We start from the raw sequence: 13,862 nt of genomic DNA, 5'->3' as shown, positions 1-13,862 counted from the left end.
GACCGCTGAACATAGGAACAAGCTGCTGGCGCCCGGAGACCATCTGTCAGTGAGAAGCAGGGATAGCTCCGTCTTCCGCGTCCTCCAGCTGTGACTTTCAGGTCAGAGGGCGCGATGACGTGTTTAGTGTGCGCCCTCTGCCTGAACAGTCAGAGAGCCGGAAGATGGAGCGGCGCACAGCAGTGGAACGGGGACAGGTGAATATCGCAAGTGCCGGGGGCCTGAGCGACGAGAGGTGAATATGTGATTTTTTTATTTTTTTTTAATCGCAGCAACAGCATATGGCGCATAACCTATGGAGCATCTTATGGGGCCATCAACCATTATGCCGCATTGTATGGGACAAATGTTTCTATGGAGCATCTTATGGGGCCATTATTAACCTTTGTGCTCCATTATATGGGGCATGTTTTAATATGGAGCATATTATGGGGCCCATCATAAACTGTATGGAGCCTTATATGGGGCTCCTGATTCAATATGGATATTCAAAACACTTAACCTACCGATGTCTCAATTAATTTTACTTTTATTGGTATCTATTTTTATTTTTGAAATGTACCAGTAGCTGCTGCATTTCCCACCCTAGGCTTATACTCGAGTCATTAAGTTTTCCCATTTGTTTGTGGCAAAATTAGGGGTCTCGGCTAATACTCGGGTCTGCTTATACTCAAGTATATACGGTATTTTACACTGGACAGCAGGAGAAACAACACCAGACACCGCTGCGTACTTCATGTGTGAGGCTGGTTTCACATTTGCTTTTTTTGCCGCTGCGTTTTACCGAAAAAAATACTCATGCGTTATGACCTCGAGCCTGGGAACTTTTTCCCACGCTCGACGTCATATGAGGACATCTAGCAGAGGGCGCATCACCGCGACTGAAGGTAACTATAGGTCATTGACCTACATTACCTTCATTCCCCGGGGTTTACAGGCAGGAGCACAGCTGCATTATAGCAGAGCTCCTGCCTGTAAATATTTTAACCCCTTCAGATGGATTTACATCTTGGGACGTTACAGATCTACGGAAGGTATGTATATTGTTGGTTTATTATTTTTAATTTGTTACAGAACGATGGTCTTCAGGTGGATTGAGAGAGCAATAAAATATTACAACAACCTGTGTGTTTATTTCATTAAAATACTTTGCAATATTGTGTGTGTGTTTTTTTTAACCATTTCATACAATTGGATTAATAATGGAAAAGGTGTCATAATTGACGCCTCTCCATTATTAATCTGGCTTAATGTCACCTTACAATAGCAAGGTGACATAAAAGGGCCACTGTCACCCCCTCCAGCCGTTATAAACTAAAAGAGCCACCTTGTGCAGCAGTAATGCTGCAGTCTAACAAGGTGGCTCTTTTAGTTTTTGCTTCTGTCATTCCCTCAATAAAGCGTTTTATAATTTTCCCTAAATACCTGTCTTTGTACCTGGAGGCAGGTCTGAAGCCTCCTCTGTGAAGCGCCCAACTGCCGTCACTTATCTCTTCTGGGGCGATGGTCGCCGCCCCCTGCGCGCTGTTCTTCTTAAATCCGGCGCCTGCGCTGTGCGTGCCTGCCTGTGCAGGCAGTGCGGCCACCCTGTTACTGAATCTCCGCCCCGCACTGTGTTATGAATTATGCACAGTGTGGGGCTGGGATTCCTGGGCATGCGCACTGCGCTTGTCAGACGCTCCCCCAGGTTCCCCGCCTTCCAGCGTCGGTCTGTGCAGGAATCTGCCCAGGAATCCCAGCCCGCACTGTGCATAATGCATAACACAGTGCGGGGCGGAGATTCAGTAACAAGGTGGCCGCACTGCCTGCACAGGCGCAGTCAGGCACCCGGCATCTGAGCTATGACGGCCAATGAACACTGCGCCTGCCCCAGGCAGGCACGCACAGCGCAGGCGCCGGATTTAAGAAGAACAGCGCGCAGGGGGCGGCGACCATCGCCCCAGAAGAGATGAGTGACGGCAGTTGGGCGCTTCACAGAGGAGGCTTCAGACCTGCCTCCAGGTACAAAGACAGGTATTTAGGGAAAATTATAAAACGCTTTATTGAGGGAATGACAGAAGCAAAAACTAAAAGAGCCACCTTGTTAGACTGCAGCATTACTGCTGCACAAGGTGGCTCTTTTAGTTTATAACGGCTGGAGGGGGTGACAGTGGCCCTTTAACCCTTCATTACCCCATATCCCACCGCTACACGGGAGTGGGAAGAGAGTGTCCCAGTGCCAGAATAGGCGCATCTTCCAGATGTGCCTTTTCTGGGGTGGCTGGGGGCAGATGTTTTTAGCCAGGGGGGGGCCAATAACCGTGGACCCTCTCCAGGCTATTAATATCTGCCCTCAGTCACTGGCTTTACCACTCTGGCGGAGAAAATTGCGCGGGAGCCCACGCCAATTTTTTCTGCGATTTAACCTTTAAATTTAATAGCTACAGCGCCGAAATTTTGCACATACACACTACTAACATTAGTAGTGTGGAATATGCCAAAAAAAGGGGGATATGACATGGTTTACTGTATGTAAACCATGTCTCATATCATGTCGGGTTTAGGCAGGAGAAATGAAAAGCCAGCAATCGGCTTTTCTGCTATATCGCGCTGGAGAAAATATAAATATATATATATATATGTGTGTCTCAATGATATATATATATATATATATATATATATATATATATATATATACAACGAAACCCGACTTTGCCAAAAGTCGGCGACTTTAGAAATTGGCCGATCTGTTTAGCTCAACCCTAATTTTGATGATTGGCAGCTGTCACACACTTCTCAGCGTGCGTTTCAATAACGCAAACGTAGGAAAAAACGCATGTAAACGTGGCAAAACGCCGCATTTTTTTTACCGCATGCAAAAACGCATGCGTCTAAAAAACGCAGCGTTTGCACGCATTTACATGCGTTTTTTCACCACCTGCGTTTGCGTTAAAAACGCTGCGTTTTTAACGCAAATGTGAAACTAGCTTGACACAGAGAGCTGGGGCCCCTTTGGCACTCTGAAAGTGTGTGAGAGCTTCTATAAAGCCTCTATAAAGTTGATTATTCTTTAGCCATTTGTTTGCACCTTATCATTGTTGGAGCTTATATTCAGGACCTGTTGAATGGGAGGCAGAAACACTAATAGTGAGCCACAGGCTGCATTGTTTTCTATGTTTTTTCCTTCCCTCCATCACAGGCTTGATCCACTGGTACTTACAGATGATCTTCACATAGAGAATTTGTCATTATAACTCATAACAACCTATCAGCTTCCAGATTTTCTTTTTTTCCAATTCAGATCTGAAAATGAAAATGTAATTTTTTTTGTATGCAAAATTACCAATAAACTTTACACATAAAATTGTAAGTACAAGTAATAACGTAGCAATGATGTAGTATGAGAGGTGTAACATGTTCCTGTGTTGTGTGCAGGTTTCCATATCTATCAGGTAATGTATGGCTGTGAGCGGGGAGTGTCATGATCTCCATGGCCAGAGAACTAGCATAAGCCTCAATAGGAACAAGCTCTTGGAAGATGTAACTATACTGACCATGAACTAAACCTACCGCATCATCTAGAAGTAGCCAGGTAGCATGTCCTACTTTTTATCCCTATATGCCCAGCGCCGGCCGGAGAACTAAATAATGCTAGCAGAGGGAAATATAAGACCTGACTCACCTCTAGAGAAATGCCCAAAAAGGAGACAGAAGCCCCCCACATATATTGGCGGTGATATGAGATGAAACAACAAACGCAGCAGGAAAATAGTTTTAGCAAATTTGAGGTCCGCTTTCTAGATAGCAGAAGACAGAAAGCATACTTTCATGGTCAGTAGAAAACCCTAACAAAACACATCCAGAAATTACTTTAGGACTCTGGCATTAACTCATAATACCAGAGTGGCAATTCCTGATCAACAAGAGCTTTCCAGACACAGTAACGAAACTGCAGCTGTGAACTGGAACCAAAATACAAAAACAAAACATGGACGAATGTCCAACTTATCTAGTAGATGTCTGGGAGCAGGAACAAGCACAGAGAGGCTTCTGATAACATTGTTGACCGGCAAGCATCTAACAGAGAAGCCAGGTTATATAGCGACACCCAGATCTAATCAGAACAGGTGAACAGGGAAGATGATGTCACAAGTTCAATTCCACCAGTAGCCACCGGGGGAGCCCAGAATCCAAATTCACAACAGTACCCCCCCCTCAAGGAGGGGGCACCGAACCCTCACCAGAACCACCAGGGCGATCAGGATGGGCCCTATGAAAGGCACGAACCAGATCAGAGGCATGAACATCAGATGCAGTGACCCAAGAATTATCCTCCTGGCCGTATCCCTTCCACTTGACCAGATACTGGAGTCTCCGTCTGGAAACACGGGAGTCTAGGATTTTTTCCACAACGTACTCCAACTCACCCTCAACCAACACCGGAGCAGGAGGCTCAACGGAAGGCACAACCGGTGCCTCATACCTGCGCAATAACGACCGATGAAAAACGTTATGAATAGAAAAGGATGCAGGGAGGTCCAAACGGAAGGAAACAGGGTTAAGAATCTCCACCATAACATCCTTAATGGCATCAGAGAGACCCTCTCTGAAAGTAGCCGCCAAGGCACACTCATTCCACTGAGTAAGCACAGACCATTTACGGAATTTTTGGCAGTAAATTTCAGCTTCATCTTGCCCCTGCGATAGGGACATCAAAGTTTTTTCTGCCTGAAGTTCCAAATGAGGTTCCTCATACAGCAAGCCCAAGGCCAGAAAAAACGCATCCACATTGAGCAACGCAGGATCCCCTGGTGCCAATGCAAAAGCCCAATCTTGAGGGTCGCCGCGGAGCAAGGAAATCACAATCCCAACCTGCTGTGCAGGGTCTCCAGCAGAACGAGATTTCAGGGACAAAAATAACTTACAATTATTTCTAAAATTCTGAAAGCTAGATCTATTCCCTGAGAAGAATTCCGGCAAAGGAATTCTCGGCTCTGATACCGGAGCATGAACAACAAAATCTTGCAAACTTTGTACTTTCGTGGCGAGATTATTCAAACCTGCAGTTACACTCTGTAGATCCATTATAGACAGGTGAACATAGAGCCATTCAAAGATTAGAAGGAGAGAGAAAAAAAAGAAAGACTGCAGCATAGACAGACTGGCAAGTGATCCAATTAAGAGCACACTAACTACTAGAGAAAAAAAAAAAAAAAAAAAAAAAAATTTTCAGCAGACTTCTTATTTCTCTCCTTTCTCAGCCAAGGATTTTAACCCTTTAGTGGGCCGGTCAAACTGTCATGATCTCCATGGCCAGAGAACTAGCATAAGCCTCAATAGGAACAAGCTCTTGGAAGATGTAACTATACTGACCATGAACTAAACCTACCGCATCATCTAGAAGTAGCCAGGTAGCATGTCCTACTTTTTATCCCTATATGCCCAGCGCCGGCCGGAGAACTAAATAATGCTAGCAGAGGGAAATATAAGACCTGACTCACCTCTAGAGAAATGCCCAAAAAGGAGACAGAAGCCCCCCACATATATTGGCGGTGATATGAGATGAAACAACAAACGCAGCAGGAAAATAGTTTTAGCAAATTTGAGGTCCGCTTTCTAGATAGCAGAAGACAGAAAGCATACTTTCATGGTCAGTAGAAAACCCTAACAAAACACATCCAGAAATTACTTTAGGACTCTGGCATTAACTCATAATACCAGAGTGGCAATTCCTGATCAACAAGAGCTTTCCAGACACAGTAACGAAACTGCAGCTGTGAACTGGAACCAAAATACAAAAACAAAACATGGACGAATGTCCAACTTATCTAGTAGATGTCTGGGAGCAGGAACAAGCACAGAGAGGCTTCTGATAACATTGTTGACCGGCAAGCATCTAACAGAGAAGCCAGGTTATATAGCGACACCCAGATCTAATCAGAACAGGTGAACAGGGAAGATGATGTCACAAGTTCAATTCCACCAGTAGCCACCGGGGGAGCCCAGAATCCAAATTCACAACAGGGGAGATGACGGCTCCATCACTGGATACGAGCAGCACGGATATGATGGGAGAGAGTTCCTGGCTCTGGATACAAAGACTTGGACATTTATCCCGACCATGGCGCAGGCGCAGATCACCACACAGAGAGCCAACCATCCGGATGTACAAGCGGGAACAATCAGCAAACATTATCTAAAGGATGAATGTATCAGCGCTCTGGAGGAATACATTGAGTACGGGAGAGAAGATCTGGAGAGGAGAGGTACCGTCATAACACGTAGCATTACACCCAATCGTTTTCTCTTGTAAGGTCTAGAACTCACTAGGAGAGTCGGTGATTGCAGTTCGGGCTAATGCTGCCCATGAAAGGTTGTCATCTTGCTTAAATCTCTGAGGAAATAAAGTCAGAACTTTGAAAGTAGTCAGGACTAAGCTCCTATGGGAGATAACTGAAGCTTCATCCAGACTGGCAGTGAGCAAAAAAGCAAATAAGCAAAAAATAAATAAATAAGAGACCCCGAAATAGGAAGAGCTTCTGTGCTTGAGTCAGGTGTAAGTGGACTGTGGACAGACCCATAGACTTTCGGCTGAGCCCCTTATACTAGTCTGCCCGCACACAAGGATAATCGGCCCTCTTGTGACCCCTTCCTTTGAGCAATCGAGGGGAGGTGTTCACGCTTAAAACTTCACCTTGATGGTAGTTACAATATATTAAAACTTTTTTATATACTTTGAAAACCCAGAATTCATGTTAGAACCAATGGGAGAACATTGTTGCTGTTGGATAGAAAGAACTCTGAAGTTAACCCTGTCAGCACAGCATCGCACCACTGTACCATACCACTTAGTATTGGGATCACCAGTAATATCAGTACTTTATTACTACTCTAATTAAAACAAAATATACAGTATAAATAATTTATTTCGTTCAGCGATTAGTTGGGAAAAAAAAGTAAAAAAGGCAGGAATAATGTTTTGTTAGTACCATGTTTGGGGGCAGTATGGGGGGAGAGTGTGAGGGGTGACAGTTCGTGGGAGAAATGTAAAACAGCAAATAATGTGAGAGGACAGTATGAGGGAGAAATGTGTGAGGGGACAGTATGGGAGAGAAATGTGAGAGGACAATATGAGGGAGAAATGTGTGAGGGGACAGTAGGGAGGGGAAATGTGTGAGGGGACAGTATGTGGGAGAAATGTGTGAGGGGACAGTATGGAGGGGAAATGTAGGAGGGGACAGTATGAGGGAGAAATGTGTGAGTGGACAGCATGGGAGAGAAATGTGTGAGAGGACAGTATGAGGGAGAAATGTGTGAGGGGACAGTAGGGAGGGGAAATGTGTGAGGGGACAGTATGGAGGGGAAATGTATGAGGGGACAGTATGAGGGAAAAATGTGTGAGGGGACAGTATGGAGAATAAATGTATGATTGGGCAGTATGGGGAAAAATGTATGAGGGGCCAGTCTGGAAAAGTCCCAGAGGTGCATTTCCAGAAGTGATTTCCGCTTTAAAAACGTAAAAAAAACCTCTGTATGGTCACAGTCTGATATACAGTAACAGGACAGCTGCAAATTCCTCAGTTTGAATATTAGTTGTATATTTAAAAGCCGCTAACCTGGTAATATACATCATAGGTGGCAAATGAAAAAAAACGTGATCACCTACAGTCTGACTGACACACTTTATTTTCGTACCTTGAGAGGGCAATGTAAGAGCAAGAGCGGACTTGGTGAGAATTACACACTTAATAAATCTGATTCATCTGGAATTACCTGTGTAAATCACTTTTCTCCTTCTATGTGAGCAAGTGGACATTTGCACCTTTTTTTAATTCGCATTTTTAATTTATGTAAAGTTTTTTGACAGCTTTACCACACCAGGAGAAATTTTGCAAATTTTTGTACAAATTTGATGTAATTTTCAATTCTTCTTTTTAACCTGTACTATGGTATTTCTGCCAAAATGAACCAGCCTGAATAATAAATGTGAGTCATTGTGAACATATGGCTGTAGGTTAGTGCGATCGGTGGAAGGCAGAAACGTTAATTCTTATTATACCCCAAAAGCACGAGGGTCTCCTGAGTGTTATACACAGTACAGGGGGCTCTGCTGATTGTACAGACCCCCAGGCAGGAGGACAGGTCAGATCTGTGCTGCACGGACTCCATTTCTCTCTTCTTCTTCCCTCTCAGTTCAGCCCCAGGTGAAGGTGTCCGGTCAGGAGAAAGGAGGCGCCATGAAGCTTCACTGCCAGGTGTACGGATTTCACCCCCAAGCTGTGTATGTGAAGTGGATGAAGAACGGGGAGGACGAGGTTCACTCGTATGAGACCACACACGTCCTCCCCAATCCTGATGGCACCTATCAGATCAGGGTCAGCGCGGAAGTGAACCCCAAAAAGGAAGACTATTACGTCTGTTATGTGGATCACAGCAGCCTGGAGGAGCCGCTCCTTATACAATGGGGTGAGTAGTGTCCGTACCGGGAGGATAACTCGTCAACATAGTCTTTTGGAAGGACTGACTGAGGTCACTTTACATACGTCATCACTACAGTGGAGGAGACTAATATGAGTGATTCATGTAGCTGTGCATGTATGAAATACTCTACACTACATATACAGTGGGTGAAATAAGGATTGAACACGTCACACCAATTTTCTAAGTAAGTATATTTCTCAAGGTGCTATTGACATGAAATTCTCACCAGATGTCAGTAACAATCCATCCAATCCACACAGGCAAAGAAATCAAACCATAGAAAATGTCCATAAATTAAGGTACTGTATGTGTAATAATGAGAAATGACACAGGGAAAAAGTATTGAATAAATTTTCTTAACATTTAAATAATACTTCTTACAACAGTTTTTGTTGGTGATGAAACTTCAAGACTCATCCTGAATGGAGAAACTAGTCACAGGCATCGCTCAGGTGGGATTTTGGACCAGTCTTCCATGCAAACTCTCGTCCCATCATAAGACTCCATGGGCTCCTTCTATGAACTCTAAGCTTTAGTTACTTCCATACATTTTCTATTGGGTTAAAGTCCGGTGATCTGTTCGGCCATTCTAGCAGCTTTATTTTCTTTCTCTGAAACCAGTTGAGTTTCCTTGGCTGCATGTTTGGAATCATTGACTTGCTGAAATGTCTACACTCGTTTCATCTTCTTCATGCTGGTAGATGGCAGCAGATCTTTATCAAGAATGTCTCAGTACATTTGTCCATTCATCTTTCCTTCAATTGCATGAAGTATGCCAGTGCTGCATGCTGAAAAACAGCCCATGATGTTCCCACCTCTAAAATTCACTGTTGGTATGGTGTTTTACAGTTTATATGCTGTGCCTTTTGGCCTCCAAACATGGTGTGTATTATGGCTTGCACAGAGTTCAATTTTGGTCTCATCTGACCTGACTATATTTTCCCAGTATTTCACAGGCTTGTCTTAAATGCTGTTGAGCAAGCTTTAAACACGCTTGGACATGCTTTTTGTTTAACAGTGGAGTCTTTGGTTGAGGTTGAGTGCATAACTTATGGTTTTCTTGCTTTCTGTAGGTCTCCACAGGTGGTCCTTGGCTCATGGACAACTTTTCTGATAATTCTTTTCACTCCAGTGAAATCTTGCGGGGAGCACTTGGTCGTGGCCATTTTATGGTGAAACGATGTTCTTTCTTCTTCTGGATTATGGTCCCAACATTGCTAATTGGAGCCTTCAGTAGTTTAGAAATTCGTCTGTAACCAATGCCATCAGTAAGTTTTGCAACAATAAGGTTGCAAAGATCTTGTGACAGTTCACTGGTTTTACCCATCATGAGATATTTCTTTTGCAGCATCTTGGTAATGAGACATATTTTTATAGGCCATCAGTTGAACCAACTGATATTACTTTTCACTAAGTGGCAGGATTGCTTTCTAATTACTAATAGATTTCAATTGGTGCCAGGACTTCCCAGGACTTTTTACACCTGTCTTTCTTCATGTGTTCAATACTTTTTCCCTGCGTCATTTCTTATTATTATGCATAACTTAATTTTGTTGACATCTGTGGTTTGATTTCTTTGCCTGTGTGGATTGGATGGGTTGTTACTGGCATCTGGTGAGAATTTTCTGTCAATATTACCTTTAGAAATCTATTTACAGTATTTAGAAAATTGGGGACGTGTTCAATACTTATTTCACCTGCTCTACGTCATCATTACAGAGGAGACTAATGTGAGTGATACATGCGATAGAGATGTACATGTACTATACAATACACATACGTCATCACCACAGAGGAGACTAATGTGAGTGATGCACGAGATAGAGATGGAGATGTATGTAATACTACACACTACACATACATCATCATTACAGAGGAGACTAACATGATACATGACGCTCTCAGTATAATCTGCAGCTCATATTTATCTTTCTTTTTAATAACCAGAACCAATAATGTCGAGTTTCTGGGAGAAAATCATGATCATCTTTGTGTTGATCGTTATGGCCATTACTGTCAGCTTTGTTGGATTTCTCCTGTATAGAAGTAAGTTCCAGTAACACCGCACCTCTTCTCTTCTACACTATGATGACTGTCAAAGATCATTTCTAGAGAAAAAGTCATTGTCATATACAGCGTTCAGCATAAATAAGTACACCCCCTTCAAAAAGTAAGATTTTAATCAATATCTCGCTGAACACGAACAATTTTCAAAATTTTGAAAAAACTTATAAAGTCTCATAAAACATTTTTTTAACTTATAACATGACAGTGAGGTTAATATTATAACTTTGTTTACAAAATGTTATTTTACTGAAATTGGTTGATGCAAAAATGAGTACACCCCACATCAAAAACTCCTATGTCTAGTATTTTGTATGACCTCCATTATTATTAAGGACAGCACAAAGTCCTCTAGGCCTGAGATGTACAAGTTGGTGACATATTGTAGCACCTATCTTTTTCCATTCTACAAGAATGAGCTCTTTTAGACCCCGGTTGCTGGATGGAGAGTGATGACAATTTATCTCTTCGGACTTCTTCATAGATGTCCGGTTGGGGTCAGATCAGGAGACACTTGGCCACTGAATCACTTTCACCCTGTTCTTGAGAAATGCAACAGTGGCCCTAGATGTTGGAAAAGTGTATGTCTACCACAGGCACAGAGTGATGACGACATCTTCTTTTCACTATAAAGTCATACATCTGAGAATTCATTATATCATCAATGAACTGCAGCTCCCCAACACCAGCTGCGCTCATGCAGCCCCATGTAAGGACACTGCCTCCACCATGTCTCACTGTAGGCACCAGGAATTTTTCTAAATTAATTTTTGTAAATGCAGAGTGCCTATAGTGAGACCTGGTGCTGGGCACTATCATACCGCTGCTGCCGTGGCGATAGTCCCTCACGGGCCTGCCCCTAACTCTCCCTGTATAGGGGGCGGTCTATCTGGTCAGCTCGTCCGTGAGGGGTTCGTCGTCGCGGTCTAGAGGGTCCACTTCCCGTTTTCCCTCTTTGAATCGTCACTCACAATAGGACTGCACTCGGATGACATCTGAGTGCAGCCTGATTCTTTCGGATGACATCTGAGTGCAGCCTGATTCTTAGAGCATAACAGGCACTGTATATACATGTCACTTTCTGAGTTCTATATTTTATGTTAGTTACATAGAAGAGTAGAGTTGGACGGGACCTCCCGGGTCACCATGTCCAACAGCAGTTATGTCGCCAAATCTCATCAGACATTATTCACATCGGTGGACACCACCAAGAGGTAGTAGGCAATTTGGGAAAAGGGAAAAAAATGGGAAAAATGTGAAGAAAAATTAACATTTATTAATGAATTATTAAATAATATGTTTTATTAAAAAAAATTCACATACATCCCAGTATGGATTTGAGTAAGTCACAGTTAGTTGTCTTGTTATGTTATAATCACAACTGTGACCCACTAAGGTCCTGATGTAAAACTTGACTGCAGAGATACAATTAGATAGGATCCCTAACCATTATCTCTTGTTAATTATTGGTTGGGTTTCGTATATATATCCATAAATAGAATCTCAGATGTTATGCCAGATATAAAGTATATAAATTGATGATGTCCAATAGACGCACGGCACAGGGTCAAAGATGTGTTATTGACCTCAGTGTTCAGTAATATGTACTATCAAATAAATTATGTAACTGTCATAATATAACTGATACTCCATTATAATCTGTTACAGTTGTGATTATAACAAGACAACTAACTGTGACTCAATATACTGTTATGATCCTTAGTGGCTGAGGATCACAAAATGCACTAGCTAAGTTACTGAACATAGAACGAGCTCTAGGGAGGTGGTAACTGGACTGACCGCAAAACCTGATCCTAACCAAACACACTAAAGGTAGCCGGTGAACGTGCCTGAATTCCTGGACGTCTCGACGCAGCCTGAGAAACTTGCTACCCCTATAGAGAAAGTAAGACCTCACTTGCCTCAGAGAAATGACCCCAAAGATATAGGAAGCCCCCAACAAATAATAACGGTGAGGTAAGGGGAAAATACAAAACATAGAAATGAAAACAGATTCAGCAAATGAGGCCCACTAATACTAGATAGCAGAAGACAGGCAGGGAACTGTGCGGTCAGTAAAAAACCCTATACAAAATATCCACGCTGAGAATTCAAGAACCCCCACACCAACTAACGGTGTGAGGGGAGAAACTCAGCCCCCTAGAGCTACCAGCAAGCAAGGAAATCACATATTAGCAAGCTGGACAAGGACAAATAAATAACCAAGGAACATATTGAACACTGATGAGCAAAAATAACCAAACAGAAAACTTAGCTTCTCTTGAAGAGACTGATAGCGAAGGAATTCAGGAGGGATCAAAATAGCCCTGAATACATCGACAGCAGGCAACAACTGATAGTCCAGGTGAGCTAAATAGGAAACCAGCTAACAGATAACGAGACAGCTGATCCAGCCTCAGACCTGCAGAATGACACAAAGAGCCACCAGAGGGAGCCCAAAGAGCACTCACACAGTACCACTTGTGACCACAAGAGGGAGCCCAAAAACAGAGTTCACAACAGTACCCCCCCCTTGAGGAGGGGTCACCGAACCCTCATCAAAACCCCCAGGGCGATCAGGATGAGCCACATGGAAGGCATGAACCAAATCGTCCGCATGAACATCAGAGGCGACAACCCAGGAATTATCCTCCTGACCATAGCCCTTCCACTTAACCAAATACTGAGGCCTCCGTCTATAAATACGAGAATCCAAGATCTTCTCCACCACGTACTCCAATTCGCCCTCAACCAGCACCGGGGCAGGGGGCTCAACAGAAGGAACCACAGGCACCACATACCTCCGCAACAAAGACCTATGGAACACGTTATGAATGGCAAACGATGCTGGGAGGTCCAAACGAAATTACACCGGGTTAAGGATTTCCAAAATCTTATAAGGACCGATGAAGCGAGGCTTGAATTTAGGAGAGGAGACCTTCATAGGAACATACCGAGAAGACAGCCATACCAAATCCCCAATACGAAGTCGGGGACCCACACCGCGACAGCGGTTGGCAAAGCGCTGAGCCTTCTCCTGTGACAACTTCAAATTGTCCACCACATGGTTCCAAATCTGCTGCAACCTATCCACCACAGAATCCACCCCAGGACAGTCAGAAGGCTCAACCTGACCCGAGGAAAAACGAGGATGAAAACCAGAATTGCAGAAAAAAGGCGAAACTAAAGTAGCAGAACTAGCCCGATTATTAAGGGCAAACTCGGCCAATGGCAAAAAAGTCACCCAATCATCCTGATCAGCAGAAACAAAACATCTTAAATAAGTTTCCAAGGTCTGATTAGTTCGCTCAGTTTGACCATTCGTCTGAGGATGGAAG

At 43.4% G+C, this 13,862-nt stretch overlaps 1 protein-coding gene across 3 annotated transcripts in view; it reads left to right on the top strand.

Moving 5' to 3' along the window:
* LOC143806151 (major histocompatibility complex class I-related protein 1-like) overlaps positions 1 to 13,862 on the top strand; it is a 97,528-nt gene that overhangs the window by 46,063 nt on the left and 37,603 nt on the right. For 2 of the 3 annotated variants that reach the window (XM_077286140.1, XM_077286141.1), the window contains exons 3-6: positions 3,415 to 3,456; positions 6,009 to 6,245; positions 8,173 to 8,445; positions 10,408 to 10,506. In XM_077286140.1, coding sequence (XP_077142255.1) covers positions 3,415 to 3,456; positions 6,009 to 6,245; positions 8,173 to 8,445; positions 10,408 to 10,506 — 651 coding nt within the window. The remainder of the gene's footprint in view (positions 1 to 3,414; positions 3,457 to 6,008; positions 6,246 to 8,172; positions 8,446 to 10,407; positions 10,507 to 13,862) is intronic. The other variant, XM_077286142.1, reaches the window with a different exon arrangement.

This window comes from Ranitomeya variabilis, chromosome 2 (assembly GCF_051348905.1).
Source record: "Ranitomeya variabilis isolate aRanVar5 chromosome 2, aRanVar5.hap1, whole genome shotgun sequence".
Taxonomy (NCBI): domain Eukaryota; kingdom Metazoa; phylum Chordata; class Amphibia; order Anura; family Dendrobatidae; genus Ranitomeya; species Ranitomeya variabilis.
Note: the sequence above shows the minus strand (reverse complement) of the source record. Positions and strands in the feature narration are given on the sequence as shown.